At 35.6% G+C, this 22,102-nt stretch overlaps 2 protein-coding genes across 2 annotated transcripts in view; one reads left to right on the forward strand and one right to left on the reverse strand.

Moving 5' to 3' along the window:
• Ndf (Nucleosome-destabilizing factor) overlaps positions 1-20,489 on the reverse strand; it is a 47,471-nt gene extending 26,982 nt beyond the window's left edge. The window contains exons 1-7 of the mRNA XM_018511567.1: positions 20,405-20,489; positions 20,270-20,306; positions 18,381-18,469; positions 18,168-18,294; positions 17,836-17,940; positions 17,540-17,731; positions 14,657-14,830 (exon numbers count right to left, since the gene is read on the reverse strand). Of these exons, the coding sequence (XP_018367069.1) occupies positions 14,657-14,830; positions 17,540-17,731; positions 17,836-17,940; positions 18,168-18,294; positions 18,381-18,469; positions 20,270-20,306; positions 20,405-20,439 (759 nt within the window). The 5' untranslated portion in view covers positions 20,440-20,489. The remainder of the gene's footprint in view (positions 1-14,656; positions 14,831-17,539; positions 17,732-17,835; positions 17,941-18,167; positions 18,295-18,380; positions 18,470-20,269; positions 20,307-20,404) is intronic.
• On the forward strand, positions 1,312-6,645 carry LOC108763719 (leucine-rich repeat and immunoglobulin-like domain-containing nogo receptor-interacting protein 3). The gene is made up of 3 exons (XM_018511566.1): positions 1,312-3,891; positions 4,180-4,462; positions 4,758-6,645. Exons 1-3 carry the CDS (start codon positions 2,075-2,077, stop codon positions 5,403-5,405), a joined length of 2,748 nt encoding a protein of 915 aa, XP_018367068.1. The 5' UTR covers positions 1,312-2,074; the 3' UTR covers positions 5,406-6,645.
• Positions 20,490-22,102: the final 1,613 nt, after the last annotated feature.

The raw sequence follows: 22,102 nt of genomic DNA on the forward strand, positions 1-22,102 counted from the left end.
CTAAAAGAAACAAAGAAACATTTGTAATCTCAAGAAATTCTTGCTTTTTAAATTGTACAATAAATTCTAGACTTATTTTAAGTAATTTACTACAGATTTTTCAAACTCGTTTAACTTTGATTATATAAATAACCTTAAGTTGATAATGTTAGTTATGAGCTAATCAGTTTTACATTTTCTTCTCTGGTTGTTAGGTTGCTCCTACAGATTTAAAGGAGATGAAACATTGCTAATAAAAGCGAGCTATCAAGGATAAAACGCAATTGTTCCTCGGTCGCACTCGAAACGTGTCGGTAATCTAGCAAATACTGACAGCTAATTTGGCACTGAACTTGCAACTATTTTAGACTGTCGATCGCGATATGGCAATAGCTCGAAAATGGCTACTGTGGCCAAGGTATCTGAAATGCCAGACGATAGAACTAGACGCACCTTCGCGAGAATATTCAAGAAAACAATCGACCTGATGATGACGCTGAAATAGACTTTCATCATCGCGCCAATGATGCGAGCATAAGAAGTCACATTAAGGCTTATTCGAATGTAAGATTACTTATCTCGGTTTAAACTTTATCTCGGTTTAATTTATTCTTTATCTTTTTCTAACTCTAAGAATTAGAAAAAATAAATAGTAAGGTAAAAACCGAGATTGAAGTTAACTTTACATTGGTGGAACTGGATTTAAATGGAGCAAGTCTCAGTGAACATTCGATGGATTCGAAGCTCCGGGTAGAAACGGCCTGCCGAGAAATCCCAAACTCTCACCGAGCATTCGACACAGTCATTGCCGAGGGCTGTCTTCTACATGAAACCCTCCCTTCCTTCTGTACCTTTCGTTGAGCCATTCTTTCACAGCAGTTCTCCCTCTTTCTCTTTCATGCTATCACGCTCTCTCTCTCTCTCTCTCTCTCTCTCTCACTCTTTCTCTCTTAAATCCTGTTCACAGAAACGTACTGGCAAGGTCTGCGTCGGCGCCAACTGACTGGGGAGTCGGCGACGTTGCCGGTTTGCTCAAACCGGTGCTCGCCACGAGGAGAATCCGCTCCGGTAGAATCGTGGCCGGAGCTCCGCTCCATAGTCGGTTTTTGCATCTGATGTGCGGCGGGCGGACGCAGCCGGCCACCGGGAGCGCGATATGCACGAGCGTGTCATGTGACACGCGTGTCAAGTAGTGCGCGGCCGCGGCGTTGCTGCACACGACGCCGGACTCTGACGGAGACGGTTATCGCGTCCGGCGGTAGGATAACAGGAAAGAAAGACGACGAGACAAAGAAGGAGAAAGAGAAAGAGAAAGAGAGAAAAGGAGGAAAAGAAGGGATAGGAAGGAAAAATAAAACGTTCTTGCGTGCGTGCGTGCGGTGCGTGCGTGCGTGCGTGAGAGCATCGGTACTCAGTTAACGTTCTCCGTAAACTTAGACCTGGTATTTTCTTCGTAAGTCTGATCCTCGGTGGCGGTGCAACGCGCAACACGGTACACAATACGGTACACGGTGGGCGCAATTATGTTACCGGCGCAAAACGGCGACCGCACCGACGGGAGTATCATCGTCCACGCACCGTCATCCGCCACCATTGTCAGCATCGTCATCGTCGGAGGACATCTCGACATTGCGAAGTATTGTACTGCCGGATTACTCGCAAATGGTTAGACTTCTACGACTCTCTCTTCGCGTTACTACCCATCCCGATTTCTTTCTCGGAGCAATATATCCGGGGTAGCCTGCGGGGAATACAATCGTGATTCCCAGCAGATAGGTAGTGGAAGGAGCGAGAGTTCTTAGGGTTGCGAAGGGTGATGGACGCGACGACGTTCGCGAACACGTGGTCGAGTGATCGATATATTTAAACTACTACTGTAGGCAGTGTGAGAAAGAAAGAGAGAAAACGAAACCAAGAAATAGAAAAAGTATAATCTATTTACGGATAAATAAAATCTTTGTCCTTTAGTCGGGCAAAGAAAGAAGCGGTCGTAACGGACCGTAATTCGAAAAAGTCCCTCGCGAGGAAAAGCCCACCCGTCAGGACATGGGAGATCGCTGTACTTGTGCAAATCGTCACATTGCAGGTTTTAGGAATGCGGGTGCGGGTGGCAAGGGGAGGTGATGGTCCACGCTTGAGGTGGTTGGTTTTTCTGGTCGTAGTAGTGGCAGTGGTGCGAGTCGCGGGTACACCTTCGAACACGCTGTCGTCGATCACAAACGCGTTGTCATCCTCGTCGCGAGTAGAATGTCCCGAGGGGTGCGAGTGTGCGGATATCAACAGCAGTCTGAGATGCGCGGGGCGAAACTTCTCCAGTCTCGTCTTACCACGAGACGTTACGAGCGTGTCGCTGAGAAATGTCCAAGAGAAGGTGATTCGAGCAACCGCTTTGGAGAGAACCGTCAAGCTGCGACGACTGATCTGGTTGTCGAGTCGCGTCGAGAGAGTGGAGTCCGGTGTATTCGGTGCTACCCCGCATCTCGAACGACTCGATCTAGGTGATAATTGGCTGACCGACTTACCGTCGGACGTCTTCCATCCATTGCATCAACTTCAGTACCTGAATCTCACCGGGAACCGGCTGGCCGCGCTACCGCAACAGCTGTTCCATCATCTGAATCGCCTCCAGGAAATCCGTCTGGCGGCGAATCTACTTTCTGTACTGCCTTATCAGGCGTTCTCGTCCACCAAGGAGCTCGTGCGACTCGATCTCAGCGGTAACCGGCTAGTCTCGTTGCCAGATCATAGCTTTCAGCCGAATCGACAGTTGCAGGAGCTACGACTGGTCGGCAACCGGCTGACGAAGCTACCGCCGCGGCTGTTTTCCGGCTTGGTGCAACTGAAAGTGCTCGATCTCGCCGACAATGAGATCGACGCGTTACCGCGTAGTCTCTTCAACGACCTGACGGCCTTGCAACACCTCGATCTCGGGGGTAATCCGGTCGCGCATCTCGCGGATACCGCGTTTCAGAGCCTCGTCAATCTACGATGGCTCGATCTGAGTCGTTTGCCGATCTCGTCGCTGCCTGATAACATCTGGCGACCTGTCAACAGGCTTAGGACTCTCCTGTTATCCGGGACCAAATTGGAGAACCTTCGAAACAAAAATTTAGCTGGTTTGACTGAGTTGGAGACACTGGAAATTACAAACAGCCCGTTACGAGAGATCGGTCAGTTGACTCTGAATGAAACACCGTCCTTGCGTAGAATCGATTTGCGTAACAACGAGCTGACTTTCCTGCCTGCGAATGTGGCACATCTACCGCTGCTGGATGAGCTACAATTGCAGGGCAATTCGTGGGCCTGCGATTGCCGCATGTTTTGGTTCGTCAAATGGGCGGAGAGCAGAGCACATCTGCGTGCAGCTTTCCAAAGTGGGCTCAAATGCGGCCACGAGATGGACAGCACCATAGACATCCTGCAGACATTACGCTATCTCGAATGCAGTCCACCAATTCTAGTGCAGGTTACCAAAACTCAACAGTATCTTCTTTTGAGCTCGGTGCTACTGGAATGCGAGTTCAGCGGGAATCCCGCGCCCTCCTTGACCTGGGTAACTCCGAGTGGTCTGGTGCTCCATTGGGTACCAGATCCAGGCTTCCCCGATGCATTCGTCGAACATCCGAAGGTGCATAGCTGGCGGACAGATCGGCCGGTCGTCGATGACAATCGCATTCGCGTCTTAGAGAATGGCTCCCTTTACATCGCAACGCTGTTGCGGCAGGACGTGGGCAAGTACAAGTGTACGGCGGTCAACCCGATCGCCAATGAGACCGTCTACATAACGCTGCACATGGACCCAATAACCTTGCACAATATCAAGATCTTTAGCATCCTTGTCGGCGCAATTTGCGCCGTGACGTTTCTTCTACTGACGTTAATGGTGCAGCTACTGCAGTACTTGTTCATGAAGTGAGTATTCATAGCAACACGTAGAATATATGTAAGAATGTATGTTAAAAATATTCTTCTTGAATGTCTTCGCGACTGTGTCATATGCCCGCATGTGTCGGTCAATAAAGCCATTAAACAGTTCGAGTGATAGTAACCACTCGTCAAGAGCGTCAACTTTGACGAGTAAAGCGATCGAGTCGACGGAAGGTCAGGACGTGATCGATAACTCCACCTGACGATTCCGACTTCTTATATTCCTTTCATAACCCTCTCGTTAACATGTTTCCCCTTTCGTGAATCTCACAGGTGCGGATGCATCAAGTGGTGCATGTGCTGCAGACGCGTGGGCGTGACTCCGCGGGCCAAGCAGATCTACCAAATGCTCGACAATATCGAGCAGTACAAGAGCCAACAGCTCGAAAGACTGAGGGAGAACTACACACAGCAGGTGCATAGAATTAAGGACAATTGCGTTCAGCAAGTGGAATGGATCCGCGACAGCTATGAGGGTCAAATGCAGCATATACGAGACATACGGGATTACGGTACCAGCCACCTGACCGCGCTGAGAGATCAGTACTATGATCAGGTACGATAGGCAAATCCCCCATGGAGATTTTTGTGCGGGACTGTGCTCGTCGTAATTAGTTTAATTGCTTTTGTTACCGTATTCACTTTCTATCTCATCATAATCTAGTTACAACGCGTAAAGTAATAAAAAATTCATTAGATACGTCTCTTTTCGGCATTGAAGAAACGATTCTTCATTAAGAGAAAACATAAAAAATCTAAAAAGAAAGTCGTACAGCGCATTAGTTATATAATGCGAGATCGTATACAATAGATACATATCTAGTCGCGTCTATTTTGTTATTCTTTCGCAGGTGAAAAGAGTACGGGACTATTCCACCAGTCAGCTGAATTGGGTACGCGAGAATTACGTCTTCCAACGGAACAAGATCCGCAAGTTCAGCGCTCATCAGGTATTGCGATTGCGCGAGAGTTACAAGTATCAGCAGCAGACGTTGGCCAAAGTGCTGGAAAACCTGCCGAATCTGTACTTTGACAATTGCCGGAGCGGCTCATGCGGCAAGAGCGACTCCATGGTATTCGATCCTACCAAGGACACCCTCAATGGTATGGATACGTATTTCAAAGCGAAGATTGACAATCTGGCAGCGGGAGTGAGTCTGGAAGACGTCAACAGCGAGTATTACACACCGACCGAACTGTCGTCGACTAGCCCGCACGGTCAGAACATGATGGAAGGCATTCATATCAATTACATTGAGGAAAGTGATCCACCGCCACCTCTGAGACTGCCTACAATGTTACCCGCTTCGACGATACTGCAATGTATCGATGAATACGGCAGCACGCTGTATGAGAACTACGAGAACGACAAGCCAATCTTCAAAGGCTCTAATGGTACAGTCTTGGCTAAGGAATCCCGGAGAGAGACTCCGGAGATCCTAGGACTTCTAGCACCTAGCAATAGTTTACCCGATCTTCCACGCGAGACTAAACTTTAGCCGGCAGAAATTAAAGCGCGTTAAAGTGGCCAAGAATGGGTTCCTGCTATCATTTAAGTTATCAGAAAATACTAGGAGAGAAATTGTCCTCGGACAATCAACAGGAGTGGAGCGTAACAGAAATATCATTGCCACCCTGCGTTCGATAAGTGAAAATCGCGTCTTCGATGTCGAGGAGATCGTTCGAAGCTTCTTCCGCTTTTGACTGTATGGCTGATTCGAGGAGAGTGCTCTAGAAGACAGTTCAAGAAGAACTCGTGTGAGTGCCAAGAAACGGGAGATCTTTCCTTTGAGATCGATGACTGTCGATGATGATCGATCGCAAGAAAGTGTGTGCATGTGCTAATCTAGGAGAACAAAAAAAAATTACGGACAGCTTTCAAGGACTACTCTTGATACGATCGACCTTGCAACCTGTCCGTCTCTCGTTAAGCGACGTGTGCTTTTTTTCATCAGTGTCATCGCTTTTGGATGACTGCAATCATTCGAAAGGATAAAGATTTCAAAATAAAGAGAGAAACACGCGAATTGCATTTCGCGTCTTCGTTAACTTGACTGTAAATTAATTTCCTCTTACAAGCGTGACGAGGAGGAAAAGTAATTTCGCCTAGTTGTCAATTCCAAAAGTTTTAAGATTGCAAGTTCCGCAGAGAATTATTCTCAACCCTTTCTATAAATATGCGTGCGTGAAAGTTTTACGTATCAGTGATATCACAAACAAAAAAATCGGATCATCCTTTCATTGCGAAAGACTGAGGCAGCGAGATCGACATACCCGCAATTCATTTTAATTGCTTTTGTCTTATTCGTTTTAATTTTTTCATGAATTAAAAATCGGGGGGAAAATCATCAACGTTCGGTTGCTCGCGTCCTTTCCTTTCTTCTTTTTTTTTTAAATCACTTGTGTTTAACGTAATAGATTACAAATTGATCACGATATAGAAGTATGTGCCTATCGGAGAAAGAAAAGGAAACATGCCAGAAAGTAACTAACGTACGTACTTAATTTTTTAATTATTATACAGCAACATATCTCGAACCATCCGGCATTCGTGCGAAAAAAAGCGAAAGAGAAAGAAAATTATAATAAAAAAAAATGATATTGGCTGTTAAATATTTTAAACGAAAGCAGCGTTTCAGAGAAAGAAATTGTATGTACAGATTTAGTTGCAACAAAGTGGCTCTTATAGAAATTTTGCCAAGATGCACCCCTTTGTTGAATAAATCCTGATGAATCGTCGCCAAGCATCTACATCTTAATCCCCTATCCAAATTCCATGTCGTAATCAGACTTCGTAGAAAAATATATATATATATTAACAACTTCATTCTCTCTTTTTTAAAGACACGTGTAAACAGAAAGATGATAACTACTAATCGCGTTAATTAGCGATATTGCTAATTAACAAAGTTGCTAACTGTAAGCTATTCAATTAACGCTAACTTTAATCATCGGGAGAGTTTATTACATATATTTATCATTCAGTAACTGAGTTAGAAAAACGAGAGCGACAATAATCAGAATAATCAATAATTAGTCCAATTTAAATTTTTAATGGATTAAACAACTTAACAAAATTTAACAAAAAATTCAGTTCCAAATTCTGTAATCAACATAAAAAATAAAAATTTAATGATAAATTTTCTGAACGTAAAATAATAATTTCAAAATACCGTAAAAATATATTAATCATTTTTTACAGCGTAAAAATAATTTCACTTAAAACATTTGGAAATCAATTTGTCCTAAAAATAATTAATATCTAATTAATTCTACGCATAATTTTTTTTATTTTATAATACTCTTATCAAACCTAGATTTTATTAAATTTAAATCCAGTCTTACAAAACAGAAAAAAATAATAATATTCAAAATTAAAAAGTGGCATCTTTGTGTACAAATGATTAATTTAAAAATTCAAAGGAAAACGTAAAGAGCAAATGAGAGATTAAGTTGAAATTATTGTGCAAAAGTAAGTTTCTTGAAACTTTATAATATATAAAGAAATACTAGAAACAATAATTATATTAGAAACAATAATTATAGTTTACAAATTAGACATTTGTAAACTATACATTTGTTTCAAATTCTGTTTACAAATATAGTTTGTAACAATATTCATTTTCTAATAAATATAGCATACACTGACAAGATAATTTATAGTTGAAAGACGTAAGGTCTCCAGAGATCCTTTAGTTTAGATATTTAAGGACTTGGTTCGTTCTCGTTAAGAAATCGTAAACCTCAATCGGATCGTCAGGAATGCAATGCTTTTGTGTCGAAAAAATTATGCGACGAAAGGGCACGTGTATCTTACCGATTATCTTAAATGATTACTGCCGATCGCAGAAATTGTTGAGTCATCTATGACAACGATACCAATGGAACGAAACGGAAAGGAAAATGACTGCGGCCAGAAGAATATTGACGTTATTTTTGGATCGCGTCAGCAGCAAGAGAGATAAAATTTATCACGCTTCTTCCATTAAACGGAGGGGGAAGCCGCGCACGAGATACGCAAGACGAAGCAGAACCATGGTAGAAACCATGTAGTTGGTCTCGGCATCGTGGTGATCGTAAGAGGAATCCTGTTCTATACCGAGAGAAACCCGGTCGAGCTAAATCCGAGTAAAATCAATAAGTTGCTTGAATTTGATGAAGCTGGAGTCAATGTTTTCTCAGTGAAAAGTTGAATTGTAAATACGGAGTATCCAAACGTGTTTTTCAATATAATTAACTGGTGTAATCCATCGCGAAGCAAACAAATGCATTATTTTCCACGTTATTAGTATCTTGCATACTGGTGGGTTCTATAAAAAATGAATAGAAAACTTTTTAATAAATTAATGCATTATACACGCGTATAGAAGGATATTCGTTATTGTCAGAATCCAAACGTGCATCATGTAATTTTATATAGTATAGTATATTATTTTTAAAGTAAATGATCAGTAAAGATAGATGATTTTCAACATCAATAATCGTTTGATGATATTTAAAATTTGTAATGTAATTGTAATATAAATCAATAAAAATTTATATCAAAATTGAAAGTCGCCAGCAGAACACTTTTGTGAGCACTGGCAAGTAAACCAGAGTATATATATATATGTTGCAATTATAATGCAAACCTTTAATTACCACGATGTTTCTCACAGTGGTTTTCACATAGCGATATTAATATATAAAATTATTATGCGAACAGCTTCTGGCTTCTGACTGAAACACGTAAAAATACCTACAGTAAGAATGCAAAGAGCACAGTTAAATTATAAAAGCACACCAGATGTTGCTAAAAAATGTCGAATTTTAGCATACTGAATAAGAAAAACATTGCAGTGAAACACAAGACAATTATGCTTACATCCAAATGCAAAACATAACATCTATTTTAACAGAAAATTAATTTATTTTACAGAAACATCTTTATTTAAAAAATTGAATTTTTCTTTTATATATATGAGCGATATCTTTTATATACAAAGCAATTTATATATAAAAAATTGTTAAATACGAATTGTGAATTTTTTTCAATAATGTTCATCCTAAAATGATTAATTTAATTTCACATTGGAAATCTAGTCATTATACTCAAGTATTTAATATTTGTAACCGTCGAAATATTTATTCTGAAAAATTTCACAACTCAAAGAGTTTTTATTCAAGCTTTTACTAAGAAAACATCTTCGCTTTTATTAAAGAATACTTTTCAATTATTGATCCCCGTTTTAGATACGCCCAGTATTTGGCTGTAGACCAACTAATCAGAATAGTAGCACTATACAAATAGTGCAATCGATCAACCTAATTGTACGTACCTGGTCTCATAAATCTCGCAGATATTCGCGTGGGCTAATTCAAATAAAGGTTTTTTGCTCTAATTTACGTAATTGATTGGTGGTAACTGTAAACAAGATTACTTTGTGGTCATAATCGAATATAATATTCGATTCGTAATTTCATTAAGAATTTGGACAGACTGATATTTAATAACACCGTATTTCTCATTTGCAATAAACTTTCTTTTAAAATAAAATCAGATTTAAAAAAAGCGGTACACTTGCGTGTACTAATTTTGGTGTATCGCAAAATAAATCAGGCGACAAACTCTAAGACCCCTATTTTGTAATTCTTAACAACGTGTTAATATCGTTGCCCAGAGCTCTTTCATTATTTAAAACCTTCGCAACAATATACACATACCGACAATGACAATGTTAATAGTTACACAATAGGGACCAAAAGTCTAGGAAATACAATTTAGAATTTACTGAGTGGCACAATACAATTTACAATTTAGAATTTACTGAGTGGCACAATACAATTTACAATTTACTGAAAGTGGCACAATTATGTAAATAATAAATAGTCTCTGATAACGCTGTCCCATATAATTCTATCGATATCTGTTGAGGCTTTTGGCAAAGCTGTGAGATAATTTATAATTATCTTCTTTGTTACTGTATTCTTTTGTTGATTCTTCCCAATGTCGTGATACTTAGTCTTATTATTTTTAATGTTACCGAATTGTTTAATTATATAGTTTAATGGAAAAAACTTTGAATTTAAAATGTTAAGAGGAGGAAGTAAGAGTTGAACTGTACGCATTGATATTTAATCTATATTAATATAATTGCCTTTTCCGATGCTTACCAAACCTATTGATCCACTGTGAATACTTTGGAAATAAGTTCAATTAAAAAAAAAATATCAGAAAATATCCACATTTCAATGAGAGCACCCATTATAATTCCAATTTAAAAAAAAAAAGCAATCATTAATACCAACATCTGCGGTTTGACTTTTATTAACTCTTCTTTTGTCATGAAGTAATACGATAATTGCATTTAATGCAATTATTAAAAAAATCATTATCGCGTGCAAATGTGTAATTAACATCAAAAGTATTTGGAACTAATATTCAATTAATAACTGTCAGTTTGATAAAAATATGATTAAAAAGGTTAATTATTATAATCTTTTCATCTCTCTGACTAATCTTTTAACTAACATGCTCTACTGTGGATAGGTCAATACTGTTTTACAGTCCCTTCATATTACATCATTGTTCTATTCAAGATTATTACATGGAAAAGTGTACGAGGAAATACTTTGAGTTTGTGAATAAAAATTCGTGGCACTACAAACTTCAAAATTTAAGCAGCTGTAACTTCGTTAAAAATAAACGAAATTAAAAAAAAGAATTTTAAAGTAATTTAAATTTTATCTTTTAAAATCTCTACTTTTTTCGAAAAGACACTATGTCTTTTGAATTTCTATGAGTTTGGTAATTTTTATATATAAAAAACTAAAAACTAAAATGAGAAATTTTCATCTCACTTTGTAAGCCTGTATCTAATTTCTATCGTAAAAGATTCAAATTTTCACAACAAAATCATTTTTTTTTAAATATAACCTAAGATTTTTTGTTACTGAATTATCGCGGATTAAATAAAAGGAACATTTGGGCTGCTCATGACTCCGTTAAAAATTATCATACTGCAATTTAAAAAACAGACATTCCTAAAGCTGAAATTTTACTTTATCAAATGTTGCAATTGTCAAATTTTTTTAAAAAACATATAGACATATGTAGGGTAGGGCGGAGCTATTTCGTCAGTTTCAACTTAAAATAATACGAAATTTACGGTAGTAAACAATATTAATATCTCTTTGCAGTGACGTGCTTATAATTACATTATACAATCATAATTGCTCCTTGAGAGCACAAGTACAACCTTTAAGTAATCAACACTGTTCTGTTCAGAAACATAAGCATCGTGAAAAATGGACGAAAAAATCCCGTCCTATCTTAATACAAATAAAGTATAGCGCTACAAATTTTTGTTCAAGCTCAATAAAAATCCGACAGATTTATTTCCACGGCGTATTTTTAATGTTAATTAAACGGGTATCTATTACACAAATTTTAAGTCAGAATGTTCTTGGGAGCGACAAAATGAGAGAAACTCTACTACGCTTATAAAACAGTTTAAAGTTTAACTAGTTATTTCTTGTCACGGCACATCGAATCTTAAGCGATAGAATCTTTTCTCTGTCTCCTTCGTATGTCGAATACTCGTACTTATGCTTCCAGCATGTATATTTTTTATACGACATCATTTTTAAACCGCAAAGCCTTAATGGAGGGGTAACGCATTTATATGCAGCATGTAAACTAAAATTGATAATATAAAAATGCGCTATCAGTGATGAGGACGTGATCGAGACGTGTAAAATAGAAGTAATTTGATCAAAGTAATCGTGCGTAGTTGCTTTCTAGAAATGACCTCGCGCTCCAAAATATATTAACAGTAGCATAATTATTATTAAATACGAATAAGTATTTAATAATAAGCAATGCTTAAAATAGTTCTCGGAAAGAATTACGAAAGTACGCTATTTTAATAAAATTATAACAATCTTTTCATTGATCAAATATTTTGTCAACTAAATATTTCAATATAAAGTATATAATTTTTTGCATTATTTACTCTTAATTTTGCAAATTAAACGATAAAAATCGAAAATGTATTAGCGTATTAAAAATTAATTATGTCACTACAAATCGAATATTTTATCATAGATAAAATTAGAGAAAACGGGTAATAGAATTTATTCTATCTATTCAATTCACAAATGGCATTCTCTCTTGCCAAAATTAAATACTGTAAAAAAAATAATTTTGTAGTAGAAGTTTATATATTTGTAGTGCGTATTATATAGGAACGTTTACTTTTAGTGACATAACAGTGAGAGGAGCTTTAATTTCTTATTATGCAAGAGATGTCCTAAGTACCTCTGAAACTATAGATCATTTGTTTGGGACATCCTGTGATAACTTCGATACTTTATCTAACAAGTCTTTTAAACGCTGTGATTTGTAAACCTTCGAAGGATATAAATTATTGATATAAAATGAAATTTGCAATATAATCTAATATGTTTATTGGATATACAACAATAAATTGTATAAATTGCGCACGGCAGAGAAGAATCTCCGAAGCGACTATGAAAGTAATGATCAATCCAAATACATAATATTATATTCATTTATATAAATTTCAATTATCTCCAAAAATATTGGAAATAAATTATGTATGAGCAAACTAAAAACTTATAGTGAATATTCACGAAGTGATGTTTGCCAATCACTTGAATTTGTTAAAAATATCAACGTAATCGGATATATACTCGTATATTGTAATACAAGTAGCTGTTATGTCATAATTCAATATTCGGAAATATTTCGGGTACTAAAGAAAGAAAATTTGACGCATCTACTCTTTTTAGACCGAATAGCTGTTTTCGTATTATCGAACCTACCACTAAGAGAAAAATGTTTGATATTTATGACTATAATTGCATAGTAAATTAATTATGGGGTATCATTTTTATAATTACTACTATAATAATTACTCCAGTTAGTGATATAATAATTATATTTATAATTCTATATAAAAAAACATAATTTCCTAGTCATTTTTTCGATGCCAAGTGTATCTATTTTTTAATATAGAATTATAAACATAATTATTATTGCTAACACTATAACAATAACAACAGTAAAGATAGAGCTTCTAACCATTATTTTATCAATTATAGTTACAAATACCAACCATTTTTTTTCAGTGTGATTTTGGCGACCGTTAAAAAAACCAAATGATTTTTACGACGGTTATTCCCACAATACCGTTCAAAGTATCTATACAATGTAATTTACCAATGGGTACCTTCCAAAATTTTAAGCCTAAAAGTACCTTGTCAAGATTTCCGTCGACAATCTCCTATTTTTTATTCCGAGATATTTTAATAATATAAAAAAAAATTATCGATGAAAAACTGCGAAAGCATAAACTGTCATTTTCTACGTCGTAAACTTGCGGAACAAGGAGAAAATGGCATCAATCTATATCTACTGTTCGAGTGCTATTTATGTTGGAAAATTAGGAGAGACCGAGCGGTTAAATTGCTTTAATATTCCGATAGAGCGATGTAAAAGACCTAAAAGTCATTTGTAACGAAGCGATTTATTCGCTTTTGCGAAAATAATCCCGAGTTATTTCTCTCGACCGAGATAATGACGTCGGCGAATCTGTTCGACTTGTATCATATAGTTCTCAAAGTTAATAAATCTCATTGTTTAATGCGATACTTTTTGATTTTCTTCAATAAACCCTTTTTCTTCAACAAAACCTTTTTCACACATAATAAATTGCATGTAATGATTGATCAAAATATTACATTCAAAAACAAAATTGACGAGACAAACATAGTTAATTATAATATAAAGAATAACCGATAAAAGATTATATGTATACAGGGTGTCCCGAACTTTTTTGCCAATCACTTTTGTATAGATAGACCAAACTGAGTCGAAAAGTCCTCTACCATTTTGCAATTTTCGCAATAGTTAACAAGATATTAATTACTAAAAATTGTAAAATATTGGCCTTAAATAATTTTTTATATTCAAATACTATCAACTTTACAGAAAAACTGCAAGAGACAAAAATCATTTATTTTCTTCTCATAAAATTCTGAGAATTTTTTCAGAATTTTTTATCAACTTTTTAGTATATTGCCTTTTCTTATTTTTACCAACATGAGAAAAAATATGGTATTGCAAAATTCTAAAAAAATTCTGAAAAAATTCTCAGAACTTTATGAGAAGAAAATAAATTATTTTTGTCTTGCAGTTTTTCTATAAAGTTCATAGTATTTGAGTAAAAAATTATTCAAGACCAATATTTGGCAATTTTTAGTAATTAATATCTTGTTAACTGCGAAAATTGCAAAATAGTAGAGGACTTTTCGACTTAGTTTAGTCCGCTCTATTTACACAAAAGTGATTGGCAAAAAAGTTCGAGACACCCTGTATATAATCTTTCAATATATTTAATCTTTAATTGTTTATGCTTTATTATATAATTATGTTTATATAATATATACATATATATATGTATAAAAATAATGTAATATGTTTGAACATATATAATATATATAAGTAATCTTTATATACATACACACATATATATATATATATATACACACGTCAAAAGTATTAAATCATTCATTAAATTATTGTTGCACTTGTTTTCAAACGGTAGTCTATATTTAAAGTAGTATGTAATTAAATATACAAATTTGCATTATTTAATTAATAACAAACACTACTGTAAGTATGGTCATCGGCAGAAATTTTTTGCTGATCTTACAGAAAAAAAGAAAAAAAAATGTCGGTACATACCTTTTCCTGTGTTCGATTCCATACGATCACACTATGACCACTGTTGATCAAATTTTTCACAATACCGCTACCCATGATGCCGAGTCCGAGAAAACCAAATTTCAAAGTCGATGGAAGGATATTCTTCTCTCTGAGAGTTTGCGACATTGTTTCGACATCTAAAGGTGGCGTAACCTGCGAAACAAGGAAAAGGAATATTATGGGAAGGGAATAAACACGTATCTATTTCTAACATTTACTTTGTAAAAAGACGAACAACTTTAAGAATTCTATGTTATTTTTCAAATGTATCCTTTTCCAATAACAAATGTACCTTCACAATAAATGATTAATCCAAATCTTCAAATTCCCTATTATAGATAATAATTTGAACTGTTGTAAATAAGAAAATCGTAAGCTATCAATGATAAAAAATTAGAATTTATTTGTGACTTCATGATAACGTTCTAGTAAAAAAATAGAAATAATAAAATGCAATTAATTGTACTTAGAACCCATTGTAATAGGTTTTTATTAGAGTTTTTAATACTAAAATATTTTAGCTCTAAAAATAAAAAATTATGAGAAAATATTTCCAAAAATTTCTACGAAAGAATATACGTTCTAAAAAAATTCGTAATTGGGAAAAAATACTTTATAAAATATTATACATAAAAAAATGACTCAAAATAAAATAACTATTAAACTGTGTCTAAAAAAACAATTTATGTTTATTTAAACAAATTCTAAGAAAGTTTACGTAATTTCTATTTTACAAATTGTATTGAGAGAAGCATATATAATGATAGGAATAGAACATAACTACTCCTAATTTATTCTTTGTAAAAAGAGGAATAACTTCACGAATTTTATATAATTCTTCAAACGTATTTTTTCAATAACAAATGTTCCTTCCGTAAGGAATTAAATTAATTTAACCTAATTAATCTAATAATTTAATTAATCTAAAGATGTTATTTCAGCCGAAAATTGAGAACGCGGATTTACTGAATTCCGTATGGGCATTTCTCCCAATACCTCGATGATCGAAATAGGAGAATATCCGCACGTAATTCAGGAAATCCGAGTCCTCAAATCCTGGCTAAAGTAATATTTTTCACAAAAAATTATTTACAGATTTTTAAGATGGTCTGTTTAAACTGAAAATTGTATAAATTCACAAGAAATATTATTAAGCACAAAGAATCGCCTTGATCGAATACTTTTCATTCATGTGTATGTTTACAAAAAATTAATCTAATTTAATAGTCTAAATCTTCAAATTCTCAATAGTACACAGTTGAAACTATTATAAATAAGGAAATCGCAATTTATTAAAAATAAAAAATTAGATTTAACCTGCGTAACTTTTAATGAAGTTCTAGTTTAAAAAATTAGAAATAAAATGTAATTAACTGCATTTCATTATTTCTTAAAATTCATTTTAATAGAATTTTTATTAAATCTTTTAATGTTAAAATATTTACAAAAAATACAAAATTATGAGAAAACATTTTTCAAAAATTTCAATAAAAAAGTATACGTTCTAAAAAGATTTATTAGTCGAGAAAAATATTCTTTACTTTTATATAGAACTTTATCCCCCCCCCTTACGTAAAATTTTAGAGAAATAGTCTGATAAAAGAGGTCTTAAATAAATAAAACTGTCTCAAATAAAATATTAATTATTAGCGGTAAATGTCTAAATAGAACCTTTTCTTTAGACAAATTCTAGAATATACAAGCTACACCTTGTTTTTATTTTATGGCATATTTAGATAAACAAAAACACACTTAATGCATAATAAAAATATTATTTAATAAATAGTACATTAATAACACCTAAAAATTTCTCAAAATTAAAAATAACTTAAAAAAGAATAAAAAAATTATTAAAAATAATTAGATAGATCTTCGAATAATTACGATTCATAGATTGCGCCTAATGCGCTTATAGGTAAATCCTATTCTGAACATACAATTAAATATTATTTCGATATCGTTTATTTAATGCAAAAATAAATCTTAATTCTTCGGATTATATAATTATAATTTTTTATTTCATATTGACATTAAGATTATAAAAACAACAGATCCGGCAATCAGATTATGAAAAAAAACAGGTGGGTTCCATGTGCATAACTACGGTACTGGGGTGTAGCGTGTATGCGTCGCGTGTGTGTATGTATAGATGAAACATCTCGCGTGTGCATACTCGATTCTTGATCTTGTGTGACATAATGTTCACAAATATCTTTTAACGCTAAATGTGCGATATAAATATAATTCCAAATGTTTATAAATAAACTTGTATTTTTTACATGTATCAAAATATTGTACATTTAATAAAATTGAAAATTGTGAATAAAGAAAGCATAACTATGATATGAGAATAAATAGAATCTAATATTACTATTAATCAATTACTTCCTTCACTCATAATCTATAATGTTTCAATCTCTTATAAAATCGCAACAAACATGGAATAAGAATCGGGATTTGAACCGCCACCTACGAATCAATCGCTCAAAAACAGAGATACGTGACACTCCACGATTTTAATATTAAGATAGAAACTCACTTGGGGAAAACGTATTTTAATATTCAGATCAGATTTATGTATCATTCAGATCACTTAATAGTATCATTAGATTCTATTTATTCTCTGTCAGCCAGACTTTAATCAATAATAATCACAGGGTAGGATAAATAAATCTCATATATGCCCGTTTCTACCAATAAAGATTAATGTTAATTTTGATTCAACTTATTTTTCTTTTTTTTCTAATTCTTAGAACTAGAAAAAATGAAGAGTTAATTGAATCGAGATTAAAATTAATCTACAGTAACAGAAACGGGCATCGGGCTAATAATAAAAACAATGTCATAATATTGATTACTTACGGGTCTGGCGATATTTGCCGGTCTATTGAGAAGCGAGCCCGTTTTTCTAGCCGAGGAAGAATGGTTCAGGGTAGGACTGATACTACCAAGTCTATTACCATTACTGTTACTGGATTCTCGACGCTGCTTTTTAGCCGGTCGACGTTCTGTACCGCTGTCGCTGAGACGCTTGGTGGTTTTAGCAGCAGTCTCCTGTAGCAGCAGTTACTCAGTTTGTATATATATAATACAATAATATAATAAAAAATACTTTTGACAGTTGTTGGTGAGAAATGGAAGATGAGTTCGCTGCTGACCTTTCGCGGCTTCGGTGTTTTGACGACAGGCGTTTTCTTCTCAGATATAGTCTCTTCTTTGAGTCTGTCGAATAAGGAATCTGGATCCAAACCATCCTCAAATACCTGGTGCATCAATGTAAGTGATTGTTATTTTCAATGTAATCAATTTCTATTTCAATATTCCAGTAACATGTAAATTTTATTTTTTATTTAACTTTCAACTTTTAACTAATTCTATATATATACATATATATATATAATAATAAATCAATAAAGTTAATATAAAATTATTTATAACAAATTATAATATACCTATGAATAATTATCAAACATACGAAACTCTCGCTCACCTCTCCTTTGGCGATAAAATCTTCTATAGCTTCCACTGCATCTTTGAATGCTCCAGATTTGCTAGATTTCACCAAAGTATCCTTATACTCTTGGTAGGGTTTAATGTGGGATTCTTCTATCCATGCGCTACAAGAAAGACATCATTGAGAATTATAAATCATAGTAACATTCTATGAGTAAAATGAGATAAACAATTTAAAAATAGAACTTACTAATTGTTTGTCCCAAAGAAGAAGATACATTGTACTGGTCCCTTTTTAGCATTCGCAGGCTTCTTCAAGTCCTTTGAAGGAACTGATACCTTTACATGCATTATAACATCAATATATAAGTACTGAGAGAGAATTATACAATAATTAATATTATATAATACTAAATAATAATCGTAACATTTATTTTATCATATACATCTTGAATTCAATTTCAATTACAATCCATTTGGAAAACAATATCATTGAAAATAATATCAAACTTTTACAAAATAAAAATAATATATTTATTAAAAAATTAACATTAACAAAATATTTTACATGCTACACAATTATCGCGTGTACAAATCATTAGGTATAAACTTTTAATAATTTTAAGTGCATTTTAAAATTAAGAAAGATAAACATATCCGAAATAAATTTCCATCATTTTTCCATCTGCAAACGCTATGCTTTATAATTACATCTAACTTTCTCTTTATACTAAGATTAAACTTTTCGACCTAGGGCCATATCCAGACTATTCCCAGATAAAATATGAATGTCATAATAATATAAGGGTGTCTCTGTCATTATAATTTTATTTGTCACTTACAAGTAAATGTACTATATAAGTAAACTTATAAGTGACAAATGTGATAAGGTCCTATGGTACCGTACTATTATGGCTGTTCTACCTGGGGGGTTGATTGTGTATTTTGAAATAAAATGAAAATTACAAAAGTGAGCAAAATTACTAGAATATCTATAATTTAAATGACTAATACTTAGTAAATTTGCTTACTTTTGTAATTTTGATTTTATTTTAAAGTACACAATCGATCCCCTGGGTTGATAATTCACCCTAATATTCGTACGGCCCTACCGTGCACGGCGGATGCCGCGTAAAAACAGCCTCCAAAGAACTGTGGGAGTTATTCGTTGAACTGTCCTAATCTTAAAATATTCTTTCTCCTTTCTTCTCTCACATACTCTCGCATGACAGAATATTCGTCTGGGAAGATATTCATAATCCGATTTTATATTCAAGACCATCTCAAGTAATAGTCATTTTATATGATTCGATTCAAACAATTACTACGTTTACACGGCACGCTTTACACCGAAGTTATGACATCGATGCTATGAAACTGACCAATCATAGCTGTTCCTCTGAAGAATGGAATGACTGTGATTGGCCAGTTTCATAACATCGATGTTATAACTCCGGCATAAAGCGTGCCGTGTAAACATAGTAAATAACGCGCAACGTCTATATAAGTAATATAACGTTTCAAGTTCGTACCTAAGGATGTTCTTGATTGTAATATCGGAGTATGATTACCGGTCTCACTGAAAACGTAGAAAATGCATCGTTGACAATCTCGGGACCCTGGCGTAATCACAGACCGACACGCCGCTGACGTCACACGCGTTTCCGCCAATCGAAAAGGGGGAGATGGATTACGCGGGACAAATTCTGAAGTCTCGGCGACAGCAGAACGTTCAACGGTACTGGCCGACCCAGAAGAAATTCGAAATCTGCAGCGGACAGCGAGACGTGTGACGGGTGACGGGAAGGGTGGGAGCATGTCGAGCGTGGAAAGTGGATCCACTCCACGGGAGGTTGCAAGGGATTTAGGTTATAAGCCCCCGCGAGCCGCGGCTTGCGCGCCAATTTGAATTCGAAGGTCGGGTGTGGCGGGAGACAGCGCTACTCCGTAAGACGCGATGCACCGTGGCCAGTGGCGTCGACAGCTGGTGCATTCCGTCGACGGGGCAGAACGACGCGAAAACCGCCAAATACGAGGACGCGCGCGCGCGCGCGCGCAGAAGCGACGTTAACGGAAAGAGAAGCGCGAACTCGCGTCGCGAAGCTTAGTGAGAATCGAGGGGAGGGGGACTCCACTTACCCGGCCGGGCCACGGCGAGAATCCCTTCATCTTCGCCCTGAAAGTGAGAAAAAAAAGATGTACCACATGAAATTAGATTGTACGAGCGAACACGGGATATACGATTGCGTTACCGCGCGCACTTGAAATACGCACCATACTAGATCACCCAGTTTGAATACTTCCGACATCGCGAGGACGAGGAACAATGCTCAACGCGCTACTCCGAACGTCAGCGACCGACTGACTAAACTGACTTGCGTGCGAAGCGTCGTTTGTGCACAACGACATGACCGCGAGCCGCGCCATCTATGCGTCCCCCTTTCGAGCTTTCCCCCCCTCACCTTGCCACTTTACTTTTCGCTGGTCGAACCAGATGCAAATATTTATGTATATAACGTGATAAGATAAAAGCGTTGTTTCTTCATGAAACGCAAATATTATTCCACAAAACTTGCTCGGAAAAACGACGAGAGTTATTAAGGTTGTTTTTCAGCGTACCGCGCTACTTCCGGCGGCTAGAGTCCCGTCCTAAAGGACGTTCTACAATGCATTAAGCCGGTTCTACATTTAGTTGCAAGCTGATCGCAAGTTTGTTGCGCCAGCCAATCTGAAGCTTGCATTTTGAAATCAACGCTTCATATTGGCTGATTCTCTAAAAAAAGGAATCGATTCAGTAAGAATCGAGATTCCGAAGAATCAGATAATAATCGAATATTTTGAGTCTAAAAGAATCGATTTTTCAAGAATCGGAAAAGAATTTCCCATCACTACTCCAGCATCCCCTTAAGTTCAATCTTAAAATGTCATGAATCAATCAGAAGAGAGCTGCATTAGCGTCTTAAGCCCGTATCAGACTACCGACTCTGTAAGCCGACTCGACTGCCAACTCTGACTGCCGACCAATAATGGACCAATCACAATGAGACTGATTCAATGTGATTGGATGCGTCGTACGACGCTCTGCAACCAATCAGAAAACAGGATTCCGATGGATTTTGCTTCGTACATCGGAATCTTGTTTTCTGATTGGTTGCAGAGCGTCGTACGACGCAAATCGAATGCAGGGTGAATTTAGCATATATGTTCCAAAACTTCCTCTCCGAGAACAATTTTACTCGAAATATATAGTACACGTAACGCATATATACTATAGCATATAAAGTAAAATCTTCCTCGGAGAGGAAGTCTTGGAACGTAGCCCAGGGATATAAAAATATACTTACGTTAAAAATGATGGCATTCAGTTTCGGTAAAATAGCAACTTTAGGAAATCGACCAATCGCAATCGAATGTAAGGAGAAAACTCGACTATGATTGGTCAGTTCCTTAGGCTTATTATACCTGCTGTTTTTGCGTGATAAGTGTCGACTCGCATTTTTATAGACTTTGACATCTTGAATATATTAATGTTATTAAAAAATCCGAGGCGGATAGAGAATATACCTTGAAAATTAAGCGCGAACATGGTATATTTATTTTTTTTACATGAATTTCAATATTCTTATGATAAGTGTCGACTCGCAACTCACGACTGTGACTAACCAATCGTCACTTGGCATTCCATGTCGCACTATCTGAATTTTCAGATATTGAAAATGTGATATTTGTAACCGCCGTAAATTTATTGATGTGATAATGAAATGAATATTTGCAAAAATGAAAAAAGGAGAAAGAAGAGCTGAATGATTGTACCAATCGATCCAGTGCGATCGGAGCCTGAGGAACCTACGGTCCCGTAGATCGAGAAAACGATAGACGTCACTCCAGGACGATCGCCAGCCGTCACGTCGATTACGACTTATTAGCAATACCAGCTGTCAAGGCATCGATTGCGAGCGCTTTTTACCTGCT

The sequence above is a fragment of the Trachymyrmex cornetzi genome, unplaced genomic scaffold (assembly GCF_001594075.2).
Source record: "Trachymyrmex cornetzi isolate Tcor2-1 unplaced genomic scaffold, Tcor1.1 scaffold380, whole genome shotgun sequence".
Taxonomy (NCBI): domain Eukaryota; kingdom Metazoa; phylum Arthropoda; class Insecta; order Hymenoptera; family Formicidae; genus Trachymyrmex; species Trachymyrmex cornetzi.